The following is a 14,647-nucleotide window of genomic DNA, read 5'->3' on the forward strand; positions in this document are numbered from 1 at the left end:
TGCTGTTTTCTTACAGGAAGATTCCCCTCCTTCTACCTTCATCTCCACTAACTATCTAACTCCTATTGGTGGCTAAGAAGTAGCTGCAAATGTGAGGACAGCAGGAGCATAAAAGCCTCAAGTTCAGCATCGGCTTGTGTGTGAATGCGCATGAAGGCTCTCGGACCTGATTCAGGCCTCGAGGGGAAGCTGGAGGTGCACAAACACACAAACAACTAAGGGACAGTATGTAGGACATGCTGCTGCTGGTGTGAATATATGATGCTTAAATCCTGCAAAACCTGCAGGTGGCTTCTCATCATCATGATGCAAAGCAAGAAAGCAAGAAAAAGAGAAGTTGCTGCTTTTTTGTGTGTGTGCATGTGTGTGTGTGTGTGTGTTTTGATGGTGTGTAGAAGTGGCAGATATGGAAGAAGGCATTAAGCCGGACATGTCTCTCCTCACTTAAGACTTAAGATTAAGACTTTTTTTTCTTCCTAAATCACTCAAAAAATATAATCCGAGGAACAAACAAACTTTTTTCCCCCTCCCGCCTGCCGTCAGCAGTATACATATATGAGCTCATTGGTGTGTTTGCGTTGCGCTGATGGGGTTAATCTCCCCAAAAACCTCTTTTCCTTCGCAAAGGCCTCGCATCCCAAGTTGCAGATGGCTCCCGGTAAATAACTCTCTCTCCGCTCTCTCGCCTCACCCCCCCCTCCCTTTTGTCTCATCACTTTCCTCCCTCCGTTTAGTCCATGTATGTGCGCATGGTTTGGATTGAGTCGCTCCATGTGTGCGCTCTCCTGTGTGACATTTCCATTCCCCCCACTGCTCGGTGTGCATGTGTGTGTTCGCGAACGTAGTTAGGTTTGTAATTAGCGATTCGGCAAGTGTGTGTGCAGCGGTTTTGTGAATGTGTGTGTGTGTGTGTGTGTGTTGAAAACAAAGCGCTAGCTGATAATGTGTCCATTGTGGCGGGTGCATTAAGGCCCTCTTTGTCTCAGGGCCCACAGGGCTAATGATTCTCTAGCAGCAGGTGAGAGGGAAAAAGCCTCTCTCTTTCTGCCTCCCTCTCTCTCCTCCACTTGTCTCTCTCTTTATCTTGCCTCTCTCTCCCCCCCTCCTCTTTTTCGCTCACTTGTTTTTGTTTTTCAGATTTCCTCTCCTTTTCGATTATCAGCGTCTCTCTCTTTTTCCGCCGTCCACTCCCTCCATCGCCTCTCTCTCTCTCCTGCTGATGCGGCCATTAGGCTGAGCTGCCGCTGCCTTTATTACAGCAAATGGACTTTAAATGAGCTTTATTGTCATGTTGGCCAGCCGACTGAATCCCTCTCTCTCTCCTCTCCTCTCCTCTCCTCTCCTCCCCCCCGTCCTCCCCTGTCACCCTCACCCTCCTCCTCCTCCCAAACAGAGGCCCCCAGCATTGAGAGGCTGTTGTCAAAGGACTGGAAGGATAAACTTTTGGCCATGGGCTCAGGGCACATTGGAGAAATTAAAGGTACAGTACGGTTAAATGACAACTAAACTAATCTTAAGGGAACTTTTTAAAATGTAGTTAACCCTCTGATGCACCACAGAAAGGAGAAAAGAGGTTTAGAAACATGTTTCATACCATCAGTTTTAGTTTTAGTAAAGCTCAGAATGCCCCCTAATTTTTATGTATAATTTGTCCTAACATATGCATAGCATAATTTACATGGAAAAGAATGGCATTTCTGAGTGGACTTTAACTTACACTGAAAATAATATATGCCATGTCTAATAGCAACAGTGAAATCCAAGGAAAAGTAGCTTAGGTTTACCTTCTGAACCCTTTTCTACTTTTTTACTTGTGTTTTTACTCGCTGTGAGCTCTTTTTTCACTGCATTATAAAGTCCTGCACTTCTATGGAAACAACACGACCATGACTAGAAGTAGAGAAAACTCAAAAATTACTTCTGTGCTGTGAACCATACTTATAATGGACAAATCTTTAAAAAAAAAAAAAAACAAAAAAAAACATAATGCAAAAGTTGAATTTCTTTGATTATTTATGTAAAACAAAAACAAAAAACTGAAAGCAGCATTTTTAAGTGCCCATAATTGTTACCAATACTAGAAAAAATAGTCCCTCTATGTGCTGTAGAAATGTTTAGTTCTTAAAGAGATAAAGAGATAAAGTTCTTTATTTCTCCCCACTCCAGGGGAAATTTACATTGTTACAGCAGTTTTATTTACAATATATACAAGGGTGGCAAAATTTTTAACAGAAAAAATAAAAATAAAGTTTAAAAGTGCAAAGATGTGCAGTGCAAGAATGTCTGTGCAAATTCTTATGCTGTTATTTAGTTTCTACACCTGTGTCCTTGCTGCTTTGTGGAAACATAGCTTGCAGTTCAGTCGAGTTCATCCAGAAATTCTCAGAATTTTTGCAGTGTGACTGTCGGGTTGCAGCTGAGTCACAAATAGTATCCTGGTTTCAACAGAGAGCACAGAACTTCTTGTTTTTCACAGAATCTAATTAGTCCAAACATTCTATTTTTGGTGATTTTTTAATTGAGACGTAGAATAAAATGAATTCGATGAGCGATATTCAGCTTAGATTTTTTTAATTTTCTTGACCGAATGACACATTACAGATTAGCAGGCCTGTCAGAAAGTTAAAAAGCTGATTATTTTCTCTGTTTTAACAGTTTCTGGCAGTGATAAATGTGTAATTTTGCAGATTTTTTAAAAAGATAACATGCATTTCAAACCCGCTGGTCAGTACTGGGGTTAACTGAAAGCAACCTAAACGAACAGAATTCATTTAAAGTGAACATAAACAAAGTGATCTGATAGGCTCACTTCATCGTGTATGTTTGCCCAACATGTCAAAAAGTCCAGCTCTGTGTCAATTTCAGTGTTAATCGCCCTTTTTATCCACACAAACCCTTTTAAACAGACTGAGCATGACTGAAGAGAGGAAATGACACAATAAAAAAAAAAAAAAGACATTAAGAGAGCTGCACTGTGAATATGAAGGAGCAAGAATCAGAGAACGAGAAAGTGAATGAGGGAAAAAAAAAGATGTGAGGGAAGTCGAGAGAGGTAGAGGAGACTATTATTCCCTGTAACTCCAGGGCAAAGCCGCCGTTCTCCTCCAGTAATTGAGCTTCATTAGGAAGCAAAGCAATATGTAATCAAAGAGCCTTGTGGAGCGGCGTGGCCATGGAGAGGGGGGCTCCATTGATCAAACCCCCTTTTTCCCAGCTCCCCGTCGCGCTGACATTTCTGTGTAGGGGCGTCCCGCTTGGCGCAACCACACACCAACAGCTGGGGAGCGATATATGTGTGCATACGAGTGTGCGGCGGCTTACGTAACAACCGACTGTGGTCGCGATTGGGGAGAAAAAAACACCAGAAGCGTCGCTTTAACAGCATTAATGTGCAGATGTGTGTGTGTTGTCAATTGTCAGCGCATCTCTTGGCTTTTTTTTTTTTTTTTTTTTTTTTTACCCCATCGAATTCCACTGAAGAGCTTTTTGTGGGGAACAAAGTGACTCACCGCCTCCTGCTCCGTCGGCCTTATTGAGGAGAAGCATCGGTAAAAGGCCCCATGCGGTTCAACATAGCAAAAACACACACACACACATTTATGGGAACTCACAGCGCTAGAATAAATATCCCCACAGTGTAGTGTCATTAACATCAACCCTGCTGCACTAGAAAGAGTGACAGGGGATGACAGTTAATCTTTTTAAATTACTTCCTCATTCGCCTTTTCTTTTTTTTATGACATTTTCCACATACACAATATGAGCATCAGCTTCTTTCATCACTTCATTAAAGCCATGTTTTGTTTACACCAGGGAAAAGATTTTTAAGGCTGCTGAAAATCGAGCTGGTTTAGGTCTTTTTTTTTTTGCATAATTTTCTCATTTGTCCATTTTTAAAATAAAGTTTGATTAAAACTTGGTGGCACAACACAAGCTCGTAAATACGCGCCTGCCAGTGGACCTGGCAGAGTTTGAGAGTTTAGAAAGTGGCGATGAAGCTCCACAACCACAGATATTTATATTGGATGCCTCCGATCACAGAACTTGCATTCATACTGTACAGACGCACTCGTATATTCAGTAAACACACAGTCTTGTACTGTAGCAGCAGCTTCTCTAGGAGAGTTCTGGGTTTGCTTGAGGTGTTGCAGTTAGAAAGACAGCATGTTTTAACTTGTAAATGATGCAATTTTAAGCTCCTTCAGCTCTTTTTCTAATTATGATTTGCATGAAAGCTCATTATTTACTTCAAAATTACCAATATTTGCCATTAAAGTAGTGTCATAATCTAAAAGCAACTTCAACATAACAACCTGGTATATAGCAATGTTTCCAACAGTGATGCTGGAAAAAAAACATTATGGAGCAACAAGAAAAGTTCTATTAGTGTTTTAAATACTACAACAAGTAAGGAATATGAAGATTCTCTGTAAAAAATCATAGAATAGAGAAGCAAGGAAGCCATCGTAAGTTATTTTCTGTGGGCTAGAAATCATGTAAAGTTAAGTTGTTGGAAAATGCCAGTGCTCCCAGCAACAAATTTCCCAGTTGGTTAAATAGTAGTTTGAATTTAGGCTAGTGGACGAGCTTCAAAGTCCAAAAACACGTCAAATTGAGCACAAATTAACAGCAGTCAAACATTGTTGGAAAGAATATTATTACATTAGTCTGCCCCGCATGTAGAACAACTTAAAAACCACAGATAACCAAAGCTCTACATTAATAAAATGTTAAAAATGCCTCAAACTGAGGACTATTTCTGGTGTAGACTAGTGAGGGGAGCAAAACTTAGTCATTTAGGTGACTAATAACAGACATTGCTGCTGGAAACATGAGTTTACTGCAAATCATGTTTGTCCTGAGCACTTCAGCCAAACTCTTAATTCAGTTACCTTGATATTGACCTAATTATATTAACTAATTTGATTATTTAAAGTAAATGTCCCTGTCCACATACATATAGTTAGCTTACTTAACCTGCTTTGCACTGAGCAGTCTGGACATTTTCTGTTCCTGTTACATTTTTACTCACTGTCGGCTCATTTTTCACTGCATCATAAAGTCCTGTGCCTCTGTGGAAACATCAGCTTGTAAAATGTTTTTCACGTGCACAGCCACACAAAAAAAATGACTATACTATAGATGTTGTATTACTGCTCAGTGTAAACACAGCCTGCAGTTCAACCCAATTCAGCCAAAAAGTCTGTGAATTTTTGCCATGTGATTGTCACTCACAGCTGGATCACTCATCGAATTCTATTTTTTTTTTTTTTTGCAGAGTCTTTCTATTGTGAACAGTATATTTTTCACCATTTTTCAAAGTGAGAAATGCAGAATAAAGTGGTTTTGCTGAAATAACGATTAGTTCAACAGGTAAAGCTGCTAAAAATTCAATGACTCATCTTGTTTTTACAGCGTATTGCTGTAATAAATTGTTCAATTTTGGTATTTATTTCAAAGAATAACATCCCTTTCATACCTACTGGCCATTTTTGGGGTTAAAAGGTCTCCTGTCTGCTGCAGTTTAGCTAAAAAGTTGCAGAATTTTTGTCAAGTGAGTGTCGGTTGCAGCAGAGTCTATGATTGTTTTACGGTTTCGCAGAGGAGCAGAGAATTATTTGTTTTTTACATAATCTAGTTAGAGCAAATGGTTCATTTTTGGTGATTTTTTTTATCTGAGACTTGTAGAATAAGGTGATTTTTGGTTTATCATGATTTTGAGCTTTCAGAACTGGATATCGCACGTTAAGTTCAAGGACCATCAGAAAATTTAAAATCTATATATTCTTTCTGTTGTGGCTCAGATATAACCCTGCAGCAGGTTTTAGTGTTGAAAGAGTTCACATATTATAGATACTTCACATATGTCCTACGTTCCTGACAACTTTCTTTTTCTGCCTCCTTTTGCAAGCTTGACTTCCCTCCTTCTTCTTCTTCTCTTTACTCTCATTTTGTTCCTTCACTCTCTTCTGTCCGTCTATTCTACTTTCCTCCCTCCCTCCCTTCCTCCACAGCTATCTCATCCCCTCTCCTCCCTCCCTCCTCACCCAGGGGGGGTTATCAGTGCAGCCGAGGTCATTAATTAGCGCCGCGAACACAGTGACAAGTATTACATTGTTACAAATTGGTTAATTACCCCGTGTGAGTTAGTGCGTTCGCGAGAGCCGGTGTCGGTTCGGGGAGGGTTTGTAGGTAAGCAAGGGGCCGTGGCAATCTGCCTTAAGGAGGAATGTGTGTAAAACCGATGGAGGAAACCAGTTATCGATCCACCTGCTCCGCTCACAGCAGCTGAGGAAACAAGCCGACGCGAGCTTGATTTATGGGGCGGCCGCGGAAATTCTGAAAAGTCTGAACGAGAAGGGAAATAAGGGAAATAAGAGGAGTGTTGGAGAATTTCTAAATCTCACGCCGCTCTCTTGGGTTCTTCAGGGGTATTGAGAGCAGCGTGTAGGTGTAGAATACAGTCTTTTCTTTGCACATCCAGACTACTGGTTGCAGAATGTCCCTCTTGCACCCAGAATTTTACTATGTTTGCATTAGTGTGCGTGAAGGGAGGTTAACCCCTGCAAAAAAGAGCCTCCTTTGATCCATCATTTCACCTTTGCAGCCCCCCTCCAGACCCCTTTTCCCCTCCCTCTCTCTCCCCCCATTTTTTTTTTTTTTTTAACACAAGGCTCTTTCTTGTCTTGGTCAGCTTTCGGCTACACACACACAATCTTTTCTGGCTCGACAAAGGTGGGTCTGTGAGTTAGGACAGCGGCGTGTTTATTTTTCCAGCGGCCAGCGCTCCCGACAGTTGCCTTTATTGTTCATTGTTGGCGGATGGATGGAGTGCAGGAGTGGGGCGGGGGGGGGGAGGAAAGCGAGGGAGGACGGGGGAGGAAGGGGGGTGTCGGCTACCAACAGGGACGACAAATGGATGGATCTCACCTTCCCGAGGCGGTCAAAGGGCAGGTCAGCGGCTCCCTCGCCCTTCACTCCCATCTTCTTTTTCATCTCCTGTTGTGCTTTTTCTTCTTCTTCTACTCTTTTTTCCCCCCCTCTTCCTCATCTGGTTTGACTGGTGCAGGAATGTGGCCCTGTTAAAGGTAGCGGCGGTGGAGGAACAATGGGGGATTGTGCTGCTCCAACACACACACACACACACACACACATGCACGAACACACACACGCACACACACAACAAAGGCATGTAGGCAAACATCAGTACATACGACCAGACATGAGCGCACACACTGATTGTGCCCCCCTCTAACTACATCCTGTTGAATGATTTAGGCCTTGTGTGGAAGCCTGTTTGTGTAAATGTAGATGTGTGTGTGTGTGTGCGTGTGTGTGAGTGTGTGTGTGTGTGTGTGTGTGTGTGTGTAATGGAGCTGGTATGTCAGGATCTACGGAGTCAAAGGTCAGGCCATGCTAAATGTGAGCAGGAGGTTGGCTGACTGCAGGGTAAACACAGACCAGACACACTCTCCTCGCTCTCTTCTCTGTTTTTTTTCCTTCCTCCTCTCTTGAGCACATTCACACAGAAATCCAGCTCGACAGATTTACCCGTAATTCGCCGCAAATCAAACAATTTCCTTGATTTAACTTCAAGTTCTTCAGTGGGAAATGTAAATTTTTCAAACCTGGCCGCCGATCGGTTTTGTTTGTTAAACATATGAAGCTAGCAGCTCGGATTTTTTTGCGTTTTTCCGCCACATTTTCCCTGTTTACAAATATTCCCTCGGCCAGATTTATTTTCGTTGTTTCAATAAGGCGATAAAGGCGCTGATGGATGTGACTCGATGAATCATGGCCGGACCTTCTGCTGCCCGGGAAAATGAGTCAACATCTGGTTTTACAACTCGGCGTTACGCAAACGAACTTTACCTAAACGCGTCTTCCTTTGGCTCCCTCCTACCGTTCGAAGCCCCTCATCGGTCATATATTAAGTCCACCAACAAGCCATGGATAGCTTTACTCTGCTTTATTGTTCCTTCCTCCTTCGTTCCTTCTCTTGCAAGCCTCTGACCTCTGACTTCACCCCCACAGTCCTCACTGGCCTCTGAATCGCCTGTTGTAATCATGTTTTTTCAGCATGTACCCAGTATAATATAACCTGGTTGCATTTCAAACAACATTCTACTCAATAAACTCATTAAAATATAGTCAAACACAGTTGGAATAACTTATATTGTTGCATCAACTTAATATTACATGTAATTTAAACTAATTTCTGTGTTAGCTGATTGAAAACAAAAAATGAAGTTGAGATAACTTAATTAAATTGGTTTGATAACCTCTGAACAGCCTGTTGCATTCATGTTTTTTCAGCATGTACCCACTATAATATAACCTGGTTGCAGTTTGGACAACATTCTACTCAATAAACTGACTAAAATATAGCAAAATCCACCTGTAATTATATGAAAAATTGCACCAACTTAACATTGTGTCTAGCTTGAACTCAGATTTCTGTGTTCGTTGATTCGAAACTATATTTAAGTTGAGATAACTCAATCGAATTGGCTTACTAACCTTTAAATAACCTGTTCCATTCATGTTTTTTCAACATGCATCATTTTAATAAGACCTAGCTGCAGCTGTTGTAAAATCCTGTAGGCTACAGTATGAGTTGTTATATTTCAGGTACTTATAGATGTTCAACAGCCAAAGCACTGCACTCATTAACTGATTAAATGGATATTTACAAGATAAAATGTATTTTCATGGGTTGTTTTGACATAATAAAGTGGCTAATTGTGTTAACTTGACACTGTTTGTCATTTAAACTTCTGCGTTAGCTGATATAAAGCTAAATTTAAGTTGAAGTAACTTGATGAAATTGGCTCGATAACGTCCAAGTATTCCACAGTTTCATACAGAACTGGAAAGTTAAAAACAGCTTTAATTGTAGAGAAAAAGCTAATTAACTCAATGTAGTTTGTCGGTTGAACGTAATGTTATTAGAAGTTGTCTGACTGATACAAACTGTTTTTAGAGTGTAGCAATGACTTTCCAATCATCTTTAGCAGACTGACCGTTTATCAACTGAAATTGGACTTTGAAGAAACTCAAAGTCTTCCTTTCAGCACTAAAAAACTTTCATGGCGTAACCTTATCCAAGCCTTGCACTCTTCTTCAAAGTGCTACCAGATCACCTCTGACCTCTCCTCCCCCCTCTACTCTCGCCCTTTAGGTACCCCAGACAGCCTGGCGGAGAAAGAGCGCCAGCTCATGGGCATGATTGGCCAGTTGAGCAGCCTGAGGGAGCAGCTCCTGGCGGCCCACGAGGAGCAGAAGAAGCTGGCCGCCTCGCAGATGGAGAAGCAGAGGCAGCAGATGGAGCTGGCCAAGCAGCAGCAGGACCAGGTACAAGAGCATGTGAAGGACCTCATTTGGAAAACGCTGTACGCTCCTGCAAAAAAAAAACATCCATCCTAACAAGTCAGTCAGTTTAGTGCATGAGATCTGTAAAAAAAATCATCTGCAGCATTTGGTTCGTTTCCAGTTAGATGAGCAAGAGTTACGTAAAATCTGTCTTGATTCACCACATCTCAAAATATACACTTCAAAGGTCAATACTGTTTAAAATACATGTTACACTGCAGCACAAAATCCAGGAAATTTCATGCTCAATAAACAGCGAATAAAAGGCACACGCGCTGGTATTTGCAGACGTTCAAAATTCAGCACGATGATCGCAAATGGTCATCAGAAATCCCGGCACAGATTTCTAAGGTTTACAACAGAAGGTGGGCTTGAAACGCAACAAATCCCAAAGGATTTCTCTCCGTCCTCTGCACTCCTCTTTCTTGCACACAAACATTCTCATATAGCGCTCAGGCAGCCAGAGACATGCGCCTTTGGCAGCACCAACACAGGGACATTGCACAGGAATCAGCTGAGGGTATGTAGTGTTGGAGCGGATGTAGCAGAGACAACACACACATGCTTACACACTGACACACACACACACACACTCCAAGCTCCCGGGCGAGAGTCTGCCAGGTATTTGCATAGAGAAGGGTTTCCCTTTTTTTTTGTGCTTTTTTTTTTTTTTTTTTTTTGCTTCTGGGAAGCTTGGGTTTACGATGAGAGGGACACAGAAATACAGCTGTAAGGACAAATCACCTGTGACAAGCACAATGCCTTACAGCGCCTTTGGCTGCACTGCTGCACAGTGAAGGAGTCTGACAGCATGACAGTTTACTGTACCTGAGTACTGTACTCCTCTGTGTCTACGTTCCTCTCCGTGAGCCACTGGAGTCACTGTTTAGAAGTTAATCATGTTTTATCAGCAGTTTTATGCAAAATGAGTCAGAATGGAAGCAAAATTAATGGTAAACGGAGAGCAAAATGACATTGCAAGCTGTAAATAAATACGTCTAAAGCTAGAAAGTACCTTTAAATCGATTATTACAGATTGAATTCAAGAACAGAAATAGCTGATGATCTTGCAAAACACTAGAAGTGCTTTTAATTTAAGATATGAACTCTTAGCATTTGCTGTGTGATTTTTGCTCCTGTGTCATTTTTACTCACTGTGGGCTCATTTTTGACTGAAGTGTAAAGTCCAGCACCTCTATGGAAACAGAACAAACATGGCTAGAAGCAGAGAAAGACATCAAATATGTCTCCTGAGCAGACAGTATAACACAGTTACAATGCTGTAAATCACCAAAAATGTAGAAACTGAAGTAGAATTTCTTTGATTATTCATTTTAGAAAAATGAAAAAATCCTGGAATCAAACAATATTTTTCCAAATACCCACAGGTGTCACCAATACTGAGAAGAAAATGGTCCCTAGAGATATCTATAGATAGTTTACCATCCACATTTTCATTTTGTTTCCATACTTGTCTTCTATCTGCTCTGTGTAAGCGCTGCCTGCAGTTCGGCCGAAAACATTTGTGAATTTTTGTCATGTGACCCGTGATCTTAACAGCGTGACGGATAGCTTTACAGTTGCACAAAAAATAGAAGAATTCTTTGTTTTTTTCTAGAATCTGGTTATTGCAATTTTTTCCTTTAAAAAAAGACTAGTAGAATAAGGGGATTTTGATGAAATATCAGAATTTTAAGCTCAGATTTGGTAAGTTTTCTGATTAAACGGCACATCACAGATGATTAATTCAAGGACCGTCAGGAAGTTCAAACTCCATTGATTCTTTCTGAGTTTACAGTTTGTAGCAGTGACAAATAGTGTAATTTTGGTGATTTTTTTTTTTTTTTTAACATAGCATGCCATTCACAGTCTCTGGCAGGTTGTGGAGTTCAGAGGGTTAATCAAACAATACACCCAGTCCATTCAGCAGGGCTTGTGTACACGGCGGTAAGTGTGTCGGTGCAACGCTGTGGAGTCCAGATGAGATCAGGTCTTCAATATTTCATAGCAGGGCATCGACCCTCTGTCGTGCAGCCGGGTCCTCTGAGACGTGCCCATGTGTGCACACATGCATGTCCCGTATATACGTTCTAAAAATACGTCGTGTGCTCTGTCCTCAGATTGCCCGGCAACAGCAGCAGCTTCTGCAGCAGCAACACAAAATCAACCTCCTGCAGCAACAAATCCAGGTGAGGCCGGCCTGTGTGTGTGTGTGTGTGTGTGTGTGTGTGTGTGTGTGCGCGCGCGTGCATGTGTGTGTTAGTGATGTATGCCTGTGTACGTATCACTGCGTGTTTGTGAGAATGTGTATCTCACAAAAGCAATTTTGTGATTGTGATTGTTGCAGCTTTTCTTCGCTCAGCCATCAGCATTTGGGGCCTGATTCAGCGTTGCCTTGTAATAGTAGCCCCTCCTCCTCCAGCACGCACACACACAAACACACACACACACACACACACACAACTTGTGTAATCACTTAAAATTGGTCAGTCTGCTTGGGGGAAAAAAATCAAAAATACTGCGCTGGCAAGTACAGTAAGTGTGTTTTAAGTCTTTATCATTATATAAATCAAAGTTTGTGCGTGGAACTCTCAGCTAAGTGCACTTTTCTGTTTATTTCTTTGTGCCTGTGAGTGATTGTTGAGGCGTTTTTTTACAGACAGAGCAGTAGATTGGGTGGCTTCAGCAGCAGCAAACCAAGGTTAAGCATTTCAGTCAGTGAAGTATGCAAGAGGAGGTCAGAAAGAAGCTCAAAAAAAGGCTACAATTTTAAAATCTTTCTCATGTTTCATCTCACAGGCAAATAAAAGTCACATTATACCCCTAAAACACAGCTGAGACTGGAGTAGGGTGAATATAATCTAACCAAGAACTAATATAAAAGCATTTTTCCTTTCACCCAAACACAGCTAGCACACATTTTGATCTTCCATCTCCATATTTAAAACACATTTATGGTCGTACTACTGATAAAGTGAGATAAAATCATCACTTGAGTTAATTTGCACAGTTACCTTAAAACTTTCTTCTGCAGTCCCATCATTTGTCTCCATTTTACTCTGCAACATTGTAAGGAAAGTTGACGTGTTTTAGATTGCGTGATATTTGGGTCTTTGCATACTACAGATATTTTACAACTTCAGTTTTTATTTGTTTTCATACTTTTCCCTACCTGCTCTGTGCAGTTCAACCCAGTTCAGCTGAAAAGTCCATGATTTTTTTTTTCATGTGACTGTTGGCCACAGCTGAGTCACTAATAGCGTCTCGATTGCACCAAAGTTTGTATCATTTTTTGTTTTATTACAGAAGCATCTTCGTGCAAACGGTTCATTTTTGGCAGATTTTGAATTGAGACGTGTAGAAGAAAGTGATGCTGCTTAAATCTTGCAGTTTTGAGATGAGATTTAGTTGATTTTCACAAGCAAATCACACGATTAGTTGAAGGACAATCAGAAAGAGACAAAACTAATGATTGCTTTAATTTTTTTCAGTTTATTGGTCTAATGATTTGTCTCATTTTAGCGATTTTAAAACAAATGACAGGGAATTAACTAGACTATAAAGTAAAACTAAATGATAAAGTCCCTGAATTTTTATATAATAGCTGTTTGTTCAGTAGCTTCTCGATTGCACTCTTTCATTTTTACTTAATTTTTAACCAATACATATAGAACAAAGTGATTTTTGATGAAATATTGCAATTTTAAGGTAGAATTTGGCTATTATTCCCAACCAAACTGAATAATTAGCCCAAGGACTGTCAAAAAGTTATTTCTTCAATTCCTTTGCTCGAATGAAAGGTGTAATATTGGCAAATTTTTAAAATAAATGACACACTTGGAAACTCAGCAGCGGATTTTGTGGTTCAGAGGGTTAAATAGACTAAAAAGTAGAATAAAACTGAACTTAAAAAGTCCATTTGGATGAGAAAGTGGATGGGTGTATATATGTAGCATTTTAAAATGGCGGTATTGTACTTTTGGGCGCTACACTGGAGCCTCTATTTTGGTCCAGGTGGCTTGGAACGAATAGCCGAGGCCTTTGTAAAGGCAGATGACACTGAATTTTAAGCTGAGAAAGCCGGGCTTTGTATCATAAAGAGACACCCTGTCCAAGAAAGAACACACACACACACATTGCCTTTTCCCCCCCGAGAGTTTAGCCATACACAGTTTGTGTGATAAGAGACCTTGTGATAGCATGTGTGTGGGATGTGTGTCTCCGTGTGTCGGCGATTCTTTCGAAAGCAGCTGTGTTTATTTGCTTTGTGCGAGTTAAATTCTGAATTGTTCGCGTTTTTTTGTCCCGTTTCGACGAGAGCACATGTTTGTTTCTGAGGATTTCTCTGTGCCTCGCTGATGCTTCTTCGCCCATGTGTGTGCGTGTGTGTGTGTGTGTGTGTTCGCCGCAGCTGTGTGTGTTAAGCTATAAACACGTCCGCTCATGATTCACTCCCTCACGACCCCGCCGAGACAAAGCTCTCTTTTCCCATGACTTTGCAACCTTTTCCCAAACAAGCGTCTCTCCATTGAACGGGCCCAACAATAGTTTCTCACAAGCGCAGGGGGCAGCTGTAGGCAGCCTCGTTAAGAGCGGCAACACAATCAACAGGGGCTCATCACGGGAGCACACGCTCACGTATGTCGCGCACGTCAAAAAAAAAAAAAGTGCACGTACATACATGTGCACGCCGCTGAATGCACGCACGGCTGTATCACGAGAGAGTGCTGCACACTTGCCTGATGATCAAACACACACTCATCATCAAAGACTTGGTCGAGAAATACACTGCTTAATCATTCATGAAGAGATTGTCCGCACAATCCCACAATACAATGGCCTGCCAGAGCGAGGGCACCAGGTTCAGTGTGTTGTGTGCCGTGTGTGTGTGTGTGTGTGTGTGTGTGTTTTGCGTCTGTATGATAAGCCCCCTGTGATTGCATTTCCCCCTAACGAGACTGAGTTCAGCTGTCCCTTCTTGTGTGTTTGTGTGTGTGTGTTTGTGTGTGTCTGCGTCCTTGGCTTTGTTAGACCCAAACCCCCAAAGGCCTGTGAAGAATGCTTTCAACCGTCCACTTGGAAGAGGTGATGAAATGAAACGAATAATCAAGCTCATGAAAAAGAGAGGAGAGTGGCACACATCCTTCATGAAAGGAGGACAAATTATTTATTGTCCTCGTGTCCGGTTTCCTATTTTTTCTCACCCCGAAACCCCAATCAAGCCGGCGATATGCATGTTAGCCGCCGCTATTTAGGCCAACGGCGCTCGCCGAAT

General features: G+C 41.5%; 1 protein-coding gene across 14 annotated transcripts in view; it reads left to right on the forward strand.

Moving 5' to 3' along the window:
* The window catches only part of sox5 (SRY-box transcription factor 5), a 297,848-nt gene that overhangs the window by 237,772 nt on the left and 45,429 nt on the right, over positions 1-14,647 (forward strand). For 12 of the 14 annotated variants that reach the window (XM_055006506.1, XM_055006507.1, XM_055006502.1 and 9 more), the window contains 3 exons: positions 1,394-1,480; positions 9,182-9,354; positions 11,493-11,561. In XM_055006506.1, coding sequence (XP_054862481.1) covers positions 1,394-1,480; positions 9,182-9,354; positions 11,493-11,561 — 329 coding nt within the window. The remainder of the gene's footprint in view (positions 1-1,393; positions 1,481-9,181; positions 9,355-11,492; positions 11,562-14,647) is intronic. The other 2 variants (XM_055006498.1, XM_055006505.1) reach the window with 1 other exon arrangement.

Source organism: Amphiprion ocellaris, chromosome 21 (assembly GCF_022539595.1).
Source record: "Amphiprion ocellaris isolate individual 3 ecotype Okinawa chromosome 21, ASM2253959v1, whole genome shotgun sequence".
Classification (NCBI taxonomy): Eukaryota; Metazoa; Chordata; class Actinopteri; family Pomacentridae; genus Amphiprion; species Amphiprion ocellaris.